Source organism: Corvus moneduloides, chromosome 9 (assembly GCF_009650955.1).
Source record: "Corvus moneduloides isolate bCorMon1 chromosome 9, bCorMon1.pri, whole genome shotgun sequence".
NCBI classification, from domain to species: domain Eukaryota; kingdom Metazoa; phylum Chordata; class Aves; order Passeriformes; family Corvidae; genus Corvus; species Corvus moneduloides.
The window spans coordinates 23,081,583-23,095,304 of NC_045484.1; the positions used below are offsets into that span (position 1 = coordinate 23,081,583).

General features: G+C 52.9%; 1 protein-coding gene across 1 annotated transcript in view; it reads right to left on the reverse strand.

Moving 5' to 3' along the window:
* Positions 1–5,647, reverse strand: part of ZSWIM5 (zinc finger SWIM-type containing 5) — a 98,156-nt gene extending 92,509 nt beyond the window's left edge. The window contains exon 1 of the mRNA XM_032117555.1: positions 4,948–5,647. Coding sequence (XP_031973446.1) covers positions 4,948–5,632 — 685 coding nt within the window. The 5' untranslated portion in view covers positions 5,633–5,647. The remainder of the gene's footprint in view (positions 1–4,947) is intronic.
* Between the last annotated feature and the right edge of the window lie 8,075 nt (positions 5,648–13,722).

Consider the following 13,722-nt stretch of genomic DNA (forward strand, 5'->3'; position numbering starts at 1 on the left):
GCCTTTAAGTTAATATCATTTAATTAACCACCTAGTTCAAAAGACATCCCAGCCTCAGAGGATCTGTTCATACTCTTCAAAAAAGACTCAAAAGCCAATAAATAAATCTGCTTAAAATAAAAGGTTAGAATTCCAGCTGTCATCCCAGCCCTCCCTGCACTACTAGCAAGAAACTCTGGTGGTTTTCATCATCTTCTATTTCAGTTTCTATAATACATTCCAGAACAGGCTCAAGAAGTATCTCACCTATGAGGGAGCAGCAATAAACAGATCGTAAGTTCTAATGCCTAGTAATACTTTGTTTTAATTATATATGTTAAGAAAAAGATAATTAGAAACCTAAAGAGCTTAATGTATATTTAAAATGTACAAGAGTTTCCATCATGATAGTGCTAATGAACCTCTGCCAGCTCCTTTTATGTGGTTTAAAGTATTTTAATACATAGGGTAGGATTGAGTACTCTACCCGTAAAGAAAAACAAAGTAAAAATTAATTAGCAAATTGGATACATGTTGCACAACAAGCATCCCACACAAAAACTAAGAGGATACAGGAAAATTAAACGCCCTTAGCAGCATTCAGACACAGGACACCGAGATTTAACCTGAAAAAACCTTTCACATCCCATGGTGTTCCTTCCAAACCTGCCTCTGCCGGATACAGCTTTAAAACCAGACCCAGGAGGAGACCAATCTTTACACAAAACAAAAGCAACCACAATTCGCCCTAGAGAGCCCCATCAAAGTGTTTTCCCCAAAATAAACAGTTCTATAAAGCAACACACCACTGGATATAAATTTAGACTGCTCTGTACCACGTCACAGGGGCAGGAAACCATTTTTAGGGGAGAAGAAAAAAAGCAGCTTAAAACCTAAATATAGTTTTGAAAAAAAAAGCTAGAAGTGGTTTCAACCACACTGGAACCCATCGGTATTTTTACCTCTGAAGCTACATTTCAACAGGCATCATTACAAACATACACCAACACAAGCTGAAAACTGTAGTGTAATAAAAGTCTTCCAAATCTGAACTCCTCCAATTAAAACGCATTTACAGATATCATTTACAGGTATCAGGTCTTGCTTAACCTCTGCCCAGTCAGAAGGCTGTTGAAGCAAGGTTAGAAAATCCCCAGCACCTACATGTCCAGCATAGACACCAGACTAGGAAATATGTGAAGGTACCCATGACTGACCTGCAAAGCATCAGATAAAATATCCAGAATTAATTGCAGGTTTGAAAAAAAACAGGCTCCCTCCAAGTGTTTACAAAGCCAGGGCATTTTAAAGCCCTGCTTCATTGTTATTCTAACAGCAAAAGTAAATTCTGCCTATGTACTTATGGCCGGACCGCATACCTTCCCATCGGGGCACAAAGGCTTATCTGTGGATAAGGAGCACATACCATGTAGGTTCCTAAGTGGCTGGTTACAACCCAAAGAACAACACAAAGCTCGATGCTTCCTCTTGTAAGTAATTGCAAAACCAATGAAAAAGGAGAATTCCCCCCTAAAATTACCCAAGACACTTGCCCACCCATCAGCATCCAAGATGACTCAAGGGCAAACCATATTATACCATACTGGGGAGCGCAGGCGAGAAACATGTATTTGTTCTGCCAGATCACAGCTTACTGTCAAAATCCACCAAAGGTCTTTTCTCTCTCCAAAAACCCAAGAGATAATAGTGTAAAAACTTTTGTTCATAAATATTTATGCAAGTGAACTTGTTAAAAATTAACCGCTGTCGTTAAAGGTTTTGTATCCTTTAGGATTCCCGGCATGCAGTGCAGTTGCATGCTTTATATTAAGCCTGGCATTTCTGCATTCCTTTCCTGCATGCTTTTGTCATTTGTCTAAAAATTAAAAGAAAAAAAACCCACACACCACACACACACAAAGACGGGATCTGTACACATAATAATAAAGCAGTTTTTAAGAAGACAAAGATGCCTGTGTTCAACATCCAAGATCTTTCTTTGAGCAGGGAAAAAAAAAAAAATCAATTTAATGACTCCAGTGAGATCAGGGTCTAAGCCTCGTTTAAGTTTTACTAAGCATGAAGGAATTATTGGTTGATAATGTGGCATATATGTTTTTTTCAGACCTGCCAGCTTTGTAAGCACGAAGGAGCCAAAGCCTGAAGCACTTTGTCCCCATGAGCACAACCCTCACCCCTCCACACCATCTTCCATCGCCAGAAGGTCATTCCTCCTGGATTTTGTCTTTCAATTTTTCAAAAGGATTTTTCCAACCACACAGAGAAGGAATTTCACATCTGTACTATCCCTATTTTTTCACAGGTCTGAGTCAGAAACACAACTGTATAAACATCTGATCTTTATTAACAGCAAATCTCAACTGTGCAAACCTCAGGTCATGGCGCCGGGAGCTGGTGGTGTCCGTTAAGGGGATCCTTAGAGGGGAACAGTAGTTTTGATTTAGTGCTGGAGAGCATCAAGGAAGCCACGGTTGGAGTTTTATTTTTTTCCAAGACATAATGGTTCCCAAGTTCCTATCTTAATTGCAAACACACACATGCAGCCACAAAGTGTTTGTGTCTCTGGTGGCTGGAGCTCTTCCACCTCACCTTCCAGAGGCATCCACAGGATGGATGTGGAAAGTTGGCGGAGGACATCTCAGCTATGCCTCCTGTCTATAAACACACAGCCCTTCACAGCCTTTTGTTTGATGTAAATTTTCCTGCTCCAGCTCAGGGCTGCAGGGATTGCTGTGACGTGGCTGCTCTGAGGACAAAAACAGAGGTGTCCGACCCCACGTCACCCACCCATTGCCGTGTGAAGAGGAGCCACACTACAGCCAAGACCCAAACCTTCCCACCCACCCCACCCCTCCCCCCCACCCGGCTCCAAAGGCAAATTCCCATGGCGAGCATCCCGCGTGCCCCTTTCGGGCTGTGAAAACATGAGATAAATCACCCACCGACTTTGCGGCGAGCGCTTCCAGAACATGCTGCTTCATCTAAAAAGCTGATGGCTCGGAGGACAATGAGCGCGAGCTCTGGTTTCAAAGCTGGGGAGACGGTTTAGACTCATCAGGGGGGGACGTGAAACACCAGAGCCAGGACCATCCTCCCTGTTCTCTGGCTCGCCCAGAGCAGCAGCAAGAAGAGCAGGGAGACGGTGCAGATGGGATGCTGGATACCAGCACTGGACATCACTTTGGGATGGGACTGTTCTGCTGCGTGTCCCACACGCACCTGACCCCAGTGCTCACTCAGATCCTTCACAGAATTGGATAAAGGCTCATCAAAGCTATGTTTCAAAGACAAATAAATTTAAAAACTCATTTTATAAGAAAATTCCTTTGTACAGAACCAGTCCTGGGTTTAGGCAACCATCACCTCTGTCTCCCACTCCCACACCAGCTCACTGCATCCACACCTTGGTGAGCAGGTCATTCAAACATCACCCTCAGCAAGCTTTTATCTTCCCTCCCCCCTAATTTTAAAGTTCCTGAAGAGCTACTCCTCTCCTTCTAAAAAAATTATTTGGTTTTGATTTTCACAGTATTTTAAACAGAATAATTAATCATCTTAACACAGCCCTTACAAAATATTAATTCACGCCAAAAAAAAAAAAAAAAGGGTATAATCATATCCTCAGAGAAAAACCTTTTGTGCTTCAGGAATTTTCACTGCATGTCCTCAGAGGTGGGAGGAGAATTCTGCTGCTGCCTCCCATTCTCACATCTCAAATGGAAAATGTTTTGATAATGCTCTTCTGAATGTAAACTGTACCAAATGGGATTTTTATTATTTTTTTAAGCAGCTTTTTTCCCCAAAAGGAAGAATGGCTCTTTGAATAAACAGAGCGAACTACCCATTTCTTACAACAAAAACCACCCTCCCTTCACTCATTCACGCCATACCCTGGCACAAGATGAATTTACATTTCGCATTTGCAAAACAAATTCTCGCCTAATGTCATTTTAATGGGAACGCGCATTTCAATCCCTTCCAATAACAACGAGGAGCGGCTTATTTTATGTAAAACACCCCAATTTGTTTCTCTTTAAATATATGCGGATTTCAGATGGGGACAGGGACTAGAAGGACAGGGGAAGAGGAACATTTCCTCTCCGGCATTCCCCCTCCGCCAGCGCACACAAAAGCCACCTGCCCATGGAGAGAAAACACGATGCCATTATTCCCATCATGATTCCCACGGCCCCTTCGACATCGAACGAGCGTGAGAAGGCCGCGCGCATCCGTCCCCGACACGCGCATCACGCCAGGTCACCGGTGGTACCCGCGGGTCCACCCAACTTGTCACCCCCCCACCGCCCCCTTCGCTCCCCCCGAGCCGGCCCCGCTGGACGTGCCCGTGCAGGGGCTGGGAAGAGGAAAGCGGGGGCTGATGCCACCCCTAGAGATGTTCCAAGCAGGGAAAACCCCTGATGGAGAGGACAAAGAGGAACGCTCGGAGCTGTTGGAGACATGCATTATGTTTATAAGCCTATCTCCCGGTGGAAGGGACAGGACCCCCGTGGGAGCCCGGGTGGGGGGTGCTCAGGGGTGAGAGGGACCGCGGCTGAGGGGTCGCGGGGGGGCGGCAGGGCTGCGTGCCCTCCATACAACCCCCCGACGGGCACTCTGAGGGGGGGGGAAGAGGGGTGGTCTTTATTTTCCCCCTCGGACTGGACGGACGGTGTCCAAGCCGCGGGCAGCTGCCGGTGACCCCCGGGCAGACGCACCCCCCGAGGCGGGGGGAGGTCACCCTCACCCTCCCACCCTCTCAAACCCCAAGCCGGCATCTTCCCGGAGGAGCGCACGGCGGTCCCTGCCCCCGGGGCAGGATTTTCCTGTCAAACCACAAGCGCGCCAGACAAAAGGCTTAAGTGCAGGAGGGGATTGGGGGGGGGTGGGGGGGGGGGGAGGGACGGACGGACACAGACGAGCCCCCGGGGGCCCCGTCCTGGCACTCACCGACTTGCAGCACGTTGTCCACCGCGCCGGTCTCCAGCAGGCGGATGCCGCGGCGGAAGGGCAGCCCCTCGCCCTGCGGCGCGGCGGGGGCGGCGGGCGGCGGCGGGCCGGCGGCGGGGCTCTCCTCGCCGGCCGGGGCGGGGGCGGCGGCGGCCGAGGGTCCCCCCGCGGCGGCGCTGGCGGGGGAGGCGGCGGCAGCGGCGCGGCCGGGCTGGAAGCTGGAGTACATGCAGATCTGCCGCTCGCTGCGGGGGAAGCTCCAGTAGACGATGCGGCGCTGGACGGGCTCGGGGATGCGCTGGAAGCGGCCCTCCACCCGCTCGAAGGCCCAGCTCCCCGCCACCCGCTTGGCCGCCGCGTCCAGCAGCGACTCGGGCTGCAGCAGGCTGCCGGTCCCGCCGCCCCCGCCGCCGCCCCCTGGCCCCGCCGCCGCCGCCGCCGGCCCCACCACCCCCGCCGGCCCCGCCGCCGCCGCCGCCGCGGGGCAGCAGCCAGGCAGCGCCGGAGGGGCCCCGCTGGCCCCCGCGCCCGGCCCCGCAGAGCCGGCCCCCGCGGCCCCGGGACGGGGGTGCACGGCCCCGGTGCCCCCCGCCGGGCAGGCCCGGGAGCACAAGCGCTTGGGGCCCGGGGCGCCGGCGGGCAGCGGCGGGCGGAGCAGCTCCTCTCCCTCTCCTCCCTCCGCCATGGCTGCGACCGACTGAGCCGGGCGAGGGGAGGAGAGACGCCGAGGAGGAGGAGGAGAGGGCGGGGACCGGGGGGGGGTGGTCCCGCCGGCCGGGAACCGGCCCCGCCGGGGCGGGACGCTCCGCAGCCCCCCGCCCGCCCCCGCCGCCCGTCGGGGAGCTGCTGCCTGAGGCACCTGCCCGGCTCCCCCCGTGGTGAGGGCATTGCCCTGGGCACCGCCCGCTGTCTTCCTGGCCGTGTCCCCAGGCGGGAGGGGGACACGCAAGGGACGCTGTGCCCCCCGTGCTCGGAGGAGAAAGCCCCGCGGCTATGGGTCCCCACGGAGCTGGTGAGTGAGGGGCTGGCGGGCCATCCGAGCGCCAGGAGCCTGAGTTGGACCAGCAAGACAAAGGGGTACGGCGGCGCTGGAGGTGGCAGCATTGCCCCGGGAGTGTCGGCGGGATTGGCACTGCTCCTAATGCGTGCCCGGCGGTGCCCGGCTCCAGCGCCCAGTCTGACCCACTGGTTACCCAGCCTCACCTGTAATCACCTACGACTTTACATCGAGTAACAGAGCAGACAGCAGTGCCCTGCCCCTCCATGGGAATCAGGGTTTGCTTTTTCTTTTAAAGCCCTGTAGTGAAGGTGCTCGTCCCACGCATCACAGCAGGGTGCTCGGGTACAGGAACCGCCAGGTCCTGTAGCACACATGGCCTTTGGGGGAGGAGATGAAAAACATAGGTACTGCTGGCTCCCAGGAGCTCTGTTGTGCTCTCAGGTGGGATTACATTAAAGGGACGTATGAATATATTCAGCACATACTGCCTGAGTTGGCACCCCAAAATCCAGGGAGCTGACTCTTTGCCAGCATCTGCTTTCAGCCAGGGGTGATGGCAGCACCCCTGGGACTGGCACAGTGCAGGGCTGATGGTGAGAGGGCTCTGGCAACTGAAGTCCACTTCTCTGGGCCTCTACACCCTGCCATCGTTTTGCTGCTGTGTCCAGCAGGACACCATTCCAAGATTTTCCCCAGAAATACATTCCTGTTTTTGTGTCCTGTCTAAATTTAAGTCACAGACCTCTGAGGAAGAGCAGAGCTCACAGGTCTCCGAGTTCAGTTTTCTTGCTATTATTCTCAGTGCTTTGAGAATCCAAGACCGATTCCTTCCTATCTGCAGTTCAGTCACATCTAAACCATTACCGGTTACTCCCTTGTTGCAGAGATCTCCTATTTATTCTTACTGACAGAGCAAGAGTACATTTCCTGGAATAACAGGGCGACGCAATTAGGGAACAGGAAATAATTATGTGCCTTTGCTCTGCCACGAGATACCTCCAAGCCCAAGGTCTCCTCTGCAGGACACGGAGGGAAGGAATCAGGTCTCAGGCGGGTGGTGAGAGCAGACAGAGCTACTGCAATGAGAGATCTCCATTTTAGAGAGTAAGCCACAAGCTAATCGATGAAGGTCAGGAAGAGGTTTTCCTTGAAGGCTGAGGTGTTCCTTGCTGCCGTCGGTCTTGTTCAAAGTAATGAGTGCTAGCAGTGGCAGGGACTGGCCTGGGGCAGCAGCTGCACATAGATTTGTTTACACACAGATTTTCCCCAGGAATCACGTCCCCATTTCTTTAACCCTGAAGGCCATTTTGCTCTCTGTAAGAGTTTGTTGCGACAGGAAGCACTTGCCACAGGAGCACTGCATTTTGCCCATCACCTCTGCTTGCTGTTGTGGTGACAGGTCCTGGGGTGAGAAGAAGGGCTTTGTCCACCGCTGCCCCTCCCTGGCTACACAGAGGGACCTCACAGGGCCATCCCAAAGCACCCTTCTGGCCCAAGGTGGAGCACACCTTCCTGGCAGAGAGCAGTCCAGCAATCTCAAGCTTTTCTGATGATGGAAGCTGTGGGCTCTGGTGTCACAGAATTTCTGCTGGCACCTGTGTCTCCCTGCAGCTGCCAGGGCTGCTCAGGCAGAGGGTGAGCCTGCATGAGAGCTGGGACACAGCAGCCCAGCTTGTCTGGTCCCTCTTTCACCAGTCGCTGCAGAGCTCACCTAGTGACAACCTTGAGTGTCCTTACTTACGTCGTCCCCAGACAGTGCCAATAAAGAGGATTTTAGACTTCAGCCCAAGCAGGGATGTTATTCATTCCCAATGAGCTGACTTTTCACTGCATAAAACATATAATCCAGACTCAAATCAAAGCAAGGTCGGTGCAGTGGCTGGCCAGCCTGTCTCTGGGGGGTTAGCATGTTATTTCAAAGACAAACCAATCTATTTTTCCTCTCTCTCTTCATTCGGAACATTTGTTGCTCCTCATTCCTCCCCATCTTTCCCTGTACCTTTCATTACTGCCTTGAATTTTGCAAGGGGGAGAGCTCTTCTCCTCCCAGGGAACATGGACAGACCTCTTCTCCCTGGGGAAGGATGCAAAATGTCAGCTTCCCGCCCAGCCCCTGATGCTGCTCACTCAGAGCCTGGAACCAGGTACATCAATAATTCACTGCACGCTTTCCTGAGCCCGGCCATTTGCTGAGCCTCTACCACTGGCAGCCCTGGTTCTCCTCTTGTTTTCAAGGCTGTTTGGTCAGGGTCTGCCCATGCTGCAACCCACCAACTCCAGCCAGAGGCCTGACCACTGGTGTTATCCACCAAGTGCTGATTTCTCCTGTTGGCTCCAGGAAGTAAATTTTTTTGAGTCCCTGGCTAGAAAATTGACTGACCAAAGGGGCTGGAGCCCCTGAGGCTTTAGACCACAGTCAGGCAGCAATGCAATGCAATATCCTGGGAAATTCTTTGGGTGCCAGCTCAATCAGAAGTCCAGCTTTAAGATGCAGGTGCTGTGGAGTAAGAAAAACTGCTTTCATCTTACTAGAAACTAAATTCAAGGACTGTAAAAAGGAGAGAGGACAAGGATGCTGATGAGATGCCTCTGCAGGCTTCCTGGAACCTGTGCTTTGTTTTATGGCAGTCAAGGTAAGTGATGGCTGGTGCCACATCTCAGCCTAAGGGGATGTCACCTCCTTGGGTGCTCTCACCTGCACAGCTGCTCTTCTCTCTCCCCACTGTGCCCAAACCTCATCCTCAGCAAAAAGACTGCCTTTCCCTGGACATCTTCCCCCCTCTCTTGGATGCTCCCATGCTGCTTTGACATTGCTTTGACTCCCAACAGTCAATGCTGTGCCCTCACTAACACGAATGACACTGCCTGAGCCTTTAGAGATGACAGCAGAGCTTTGCAAGGCCCAGGGAGCACCAGGGAAGTCCTGTGGTGGCAGATGAAGATATACAAGGGCAGAAGAAGCTTTATGGCCCATTAACGATGGGAAAGAAACAGGATAGTAGAGTGCAGGAAGACACCAAGTTCCTGCTCCAGCCACCCAGAGGATTTGCTGCTCTGAGGCAGCGAAAGACAGGCTTAGCAGCAGCCAAGCTGCCTGCTGCAGCCTCCATCATACGGTACTCACTGGAAGTGTGGCTGCTTCTGCCTTTCCTGTGTTGTTGATGCTGTTCAGAGCAGAGGCAGAAGGGAAAGGACACAGGGAATAACTGTAGCTCCCCTGCCTTAATGCATTTGGGAGCAGAGGAAGCCATTGGCCAGGACTGTTACTCCTTAGCATCCTTGTAGATCCAATGTCCAGGAAGAGACAGAGAGCATTGTCTTATGAAATATTTGGCCTTGCAAGCAAGAGGAGAAACACCTTGATTTGGCTGCCTGTGGAGTTGAGCACCATTTTTAGATTTTCCAGTGCCTAGTAAGGTCTCCAACAAAGCATAGACTGGAGTTGGAGCTTTTTGCTGTCAAACCGTTCAAATCCCCTGTGGATTCTCCACTGATTCATTAGCGCTGAGTTATTGCTGTGCTCCTCTTCCAGCAGGGACTCTAATAAAGTGGCTTTTTGCTAGCCAGCCAGTTATTTTATAAAACTTTCCAGAACTGACAAGCTCAAAGACCTCCTTCAGGTGTGACTGCAATTGTCTGTGTACTCAAAAGAGAAATGCAAGGACTGAAAGTACCATCTCCCCTCTCCAAGCACAGGCTGAATTCCAAGATCAAATGTAGGATGGCTGTTTTCACCCTCACATCGATCCAGGAACAGCTCTACTTGCCTGTGTGTCCCTGTGTTTGCTCAGGCTGGGATGGTGCAGACCCAGACTCCCCCTTGTACCCAGACAGAGACTTCTGGCTGTTGGAAGCTGTTGTTCCCTCTCTCCCCCACACATGACATTACATCTCTGGCTTGCCAGGGCTGCCTTCCTCCAGCCCCTGTAAGATCAGCAAAGTGCTGAGCCTCTGTCTTGCCACGGAGATTTCAGCACCCTTCCAGCAAACGCATTTGCTGTGCAGGCAGCAATTAAGCACAGAGGAGCTGCTGGGCGAAGACCCTTGGCTTTCAGGAGGAACAGCCACCTCTCCAGCACGAAGTCTAAAAGCACAGAGTGCTCCAGAAAGTTACTCAGTCCCGCACTGGAGAGATGTCCATCCCAGCCAGGCTGGCTGTCAGGGCTGAGCTCAGCAGAAAACAGCCCTCTTGGGCCACTGCACCCCCCTTTCAGCCACTGAAGTTCCTTCCCCTTAATTAGGGATGCTAAAATAAACAGAAAATCATTTTTCAGGCTACAAGAGTATGAATAAGTGATGACAAAGCAAGGGGTAAACAATGCTTCTGGTTAGCCTTTAGCATGGGGTCTGCCCTGGCTTTGGAACGCGAGTGGATCGCAGGGTCCGGCTGGGTGGGAAGTTGGAGTCAGGCATTTTGGCAGCTCTACCAAGCTGTGGTTCCTCAGGTGCCGTGAGGGCCATCACTGTCACATCTGCCATCATCCCAGGCCATCAACAGCAGGATTTGGGAAGCCAGCATCGCACCCAACCTGTCCCCGGGAGAGGCATGTGGAGAGAGACACAATCACCCCTCAAAACACCCTTCACATGGCAAAAAAGGATTGTCTTGCTGTCTGCTTTCCTGGCAGGAGGGGAGCCTGAATTTTAGCAAAGCTCCTACAAACACAAGGACCAGGGCAAGATCCAGTCTCAGCCCTGGGCACCTGCCCTGTGCTGCAAATCCATGCATGAGTTGGGCTGGTGAGATGTGTTTCTCCCAGAGTGTGGGTTGGGCTTTTTCTGCTCACACTGGGCTCTTTCAACCCCCTGATGTAAGCTGTAAATAACAGAACCAGACTGTGCTGGATGGACAAAGAAAGTAGACGAAGCCACAGAAGGCCGTGCTGGGGTGAGAGCTTTGGTATTCCATGGGGCTGGGGCTCCAGCTATGCCTCCCCCAAACCACTCTGGACCCAGCAGGAGGGAGGGAAAGAGCTGGAATGGGTCTCTCATAGGTCATCAAATGGCCATGGAGTGGCTTGAAGGCCTTCGGAGGAAGGAGAGAGACTGTAGAAGGAAACAACAAGAGAGGCAAACCTGTTGTACGCAGCTTTGCTCAGAAGTCAGAGAGGCACCTCCACCCTCTGTCCCTGGGGACTGCTTTGGGATGACTCTGCTCTCCCTCTGCCAGCAGACAGAAGATGGGGCATGCCAAGCAACTGGGCTTTGAAAACCCAGGGAATGGACTCTGTCCTGCTGGGGGGCCTCCTGCCCAGCCTGGTCCCATGGTTGATGCTGAAGAGGGAGATGGGAATGAACATGGCCAAAATCTGACTCACCTCTGCAGCCCCTGCATCGCTTCCATCGACCCCCCTGCACTGGTGGCCATGCAGGGACCACTAGTCACTGCTGCTGGCTCATCCCTGCTGCTGTTTCTCTGCTCTGTCCCATCTCCTTGGGCAATGCTACACCAAGATGAGTCTGGGCCTCTTCACCAGGGTCATCAGCAAGTTGGCCAAAGCCACAGATGATCTCTCCAAGCCTCATTCCCCAGCTCCTAAGCCACAATGGAGATAGATGGCTGCCATCCCCAGGCAGCAGCAGCCACCCTGACCCCATAGAAGCCAGAGGGGCCCGGCTGGGCTGAACTTGGGGGACAGAAATGCAGCCGCCTGCATTTATTTTGCCTAACAACAGTGATCCCTCTGTATATTTTCATTCTGTTTTCCTAGGCTCAGCTGCCTCCTCAATGAAATGTTTCCAAAGCAGCCTGGCTTGGCAGCACGCCAACCCCGGCTGCCAGATGAATGGGCGGAGGAGGAGGGACCCATTCCTCTTCTTGACACAGCATCGCTGCACAAGAGGCCTCTGTTGACATTGGGACTGGCTGTTCCTCCTTTCCTGAGAGGATCTGCCTGGCCCTCAGCAGGAGCAGCACATAGGGCCAAGGCTTCATGTGATGTGAAACTGGCATCTGTCCTCCTCCAGGATGGTGGCACAGACACGGGTACCAGGGTACCATGGTGCACCCTCCTGCACCCTATCTGCACAGCCACAGATAACAGGGTACCGAGGAATGGCACTGTCAGGACCTGAAGCCAGCCCTTGTTTCTGGCCCTTGACCCCCCAGCTGAGCCAGCCCCCCAACAGGTGAGGATTCCTTGAAGCTCTCTGACTCTACTAACACCATCACTCTCCAAGACATCGGTGATGTAGAGAGCCTGTTTCCTCCCCCAAAACACCTCTTCTCCACTCCACCCAGAGCAAAGCTCTCCCTCAGCATCTCAGGAGTACAGACACTGACACAGGATTTGCAGAGCTACAGGTTTCTAGCAGCTTTCAGGGGTGAATGATGCCACAGGGGCCCCAAGCACGGAACCCCAAACCCTTCAAGTCTTTGCATAACAATATGTGGAATAGCATCAGCTTCACTCTAAACCTTTGCCACTACTCAGTCATGTAGGACTTCACCCAAACGATGTCACAGCTCTTTCCCACACCTCAATGTCTCTACCCACAGCAAAATGCCCACCCAAGCTTTCAGGGCCAGAAATTTGTCTGCTAGGAGGTGATCAAATGGTAGCTGTTGTACTGGACTACACACCCAGCACCAGATGGGATCCCTCTCTCTGCCACGGCTAGTGGCAGAACTGGTCATCAGTGAGGGAGTGCAAATCCATATATGCCCCACTCATCACCTGTCACTTCCTTGGCACTCCTGCACCTCCTTTAGGAGCTGCACAAGGAAAGGATGTGGAATTTAACACAAGTGCTGATAATGCATCAGAAGGCCAAAGAAAGAGACAAAAGTCATCACCATCCTTCCAGTCTGCACCTCTTCCCCCGACTGGCTCCTTTGGCATCTCCTGCTGGTGGCCAGCACCCAGCTAAGGCAAGCCAAGGACCAGAGGCTGGATAAGAGCAGCACCCAGCAGCACGCCACAGGAACACAGCCTGCTCCTACCAGCTGTGGCGGGGAGACCGCTCTGCCTGGATCTGGTGGAAAAGAGGCCAACCATGCATCGATAAGATGAATTAGTTGTCTCAGCAGCACCGGCAAAATGAGCGAGAGGAGCCGAGCCCGTGAGGCCCGGCCTGCTTTGTTTCAATTACAGCAGCTGCCAGAAGAAAAAGATAACCTCAATATTGATGGCAGGAGCAGCAGACAGAGGTGCCCTTGCAGGCTACTGGGAGCAGGTAGAGGAGCCAGGGGGAGGAGAGATGGAGGAGGGGGAGCAGGGTCTCAAGCCAGCACCCCGTGGGAGACCCTGGCTGGTGAGAAAGACACATCTGATCCCATTGTTCTCATCCCCATGAGGAAGAGCTCCTTTTCACCCTGGTTCCTGTCCCAGTCGCGGTGCAGAGCATCCTCCATCAGAGACAGGGTGCAGAAATCCAGCAGCAGGACACACCACCATGTAACACTGAGCAGAAAAACATCTCTTTGCTCCCCACTCAGGCAGTGGGGCCTAGAGAGGTGTTGAGTGGGGCAGTGTGGGATGATGGATGGAGCTGGAGTAAAGGGAAGAGACAGGCCTGGGGCACCCCAAGCTGCAGGCAGGCATGACTGCCTGTCAGGGAAACAGCACCCACCTGCCTGAGGGCTGGGGAAGCCCCACGATGTGCCTGCAGTGGGGACTGGTCTGGGCACTGGGGACAAGATGCCCATGGTGACTTTGGACTGCATGTGGGAACAAGCAGCAGCTTGGGGCAGGCACCCCAACATCACACCCACAAGCCAGGCATGGAGGTGCTGAGCCAAACATCCTCCAAGCAGCACAGTGTTAATGTCCTGG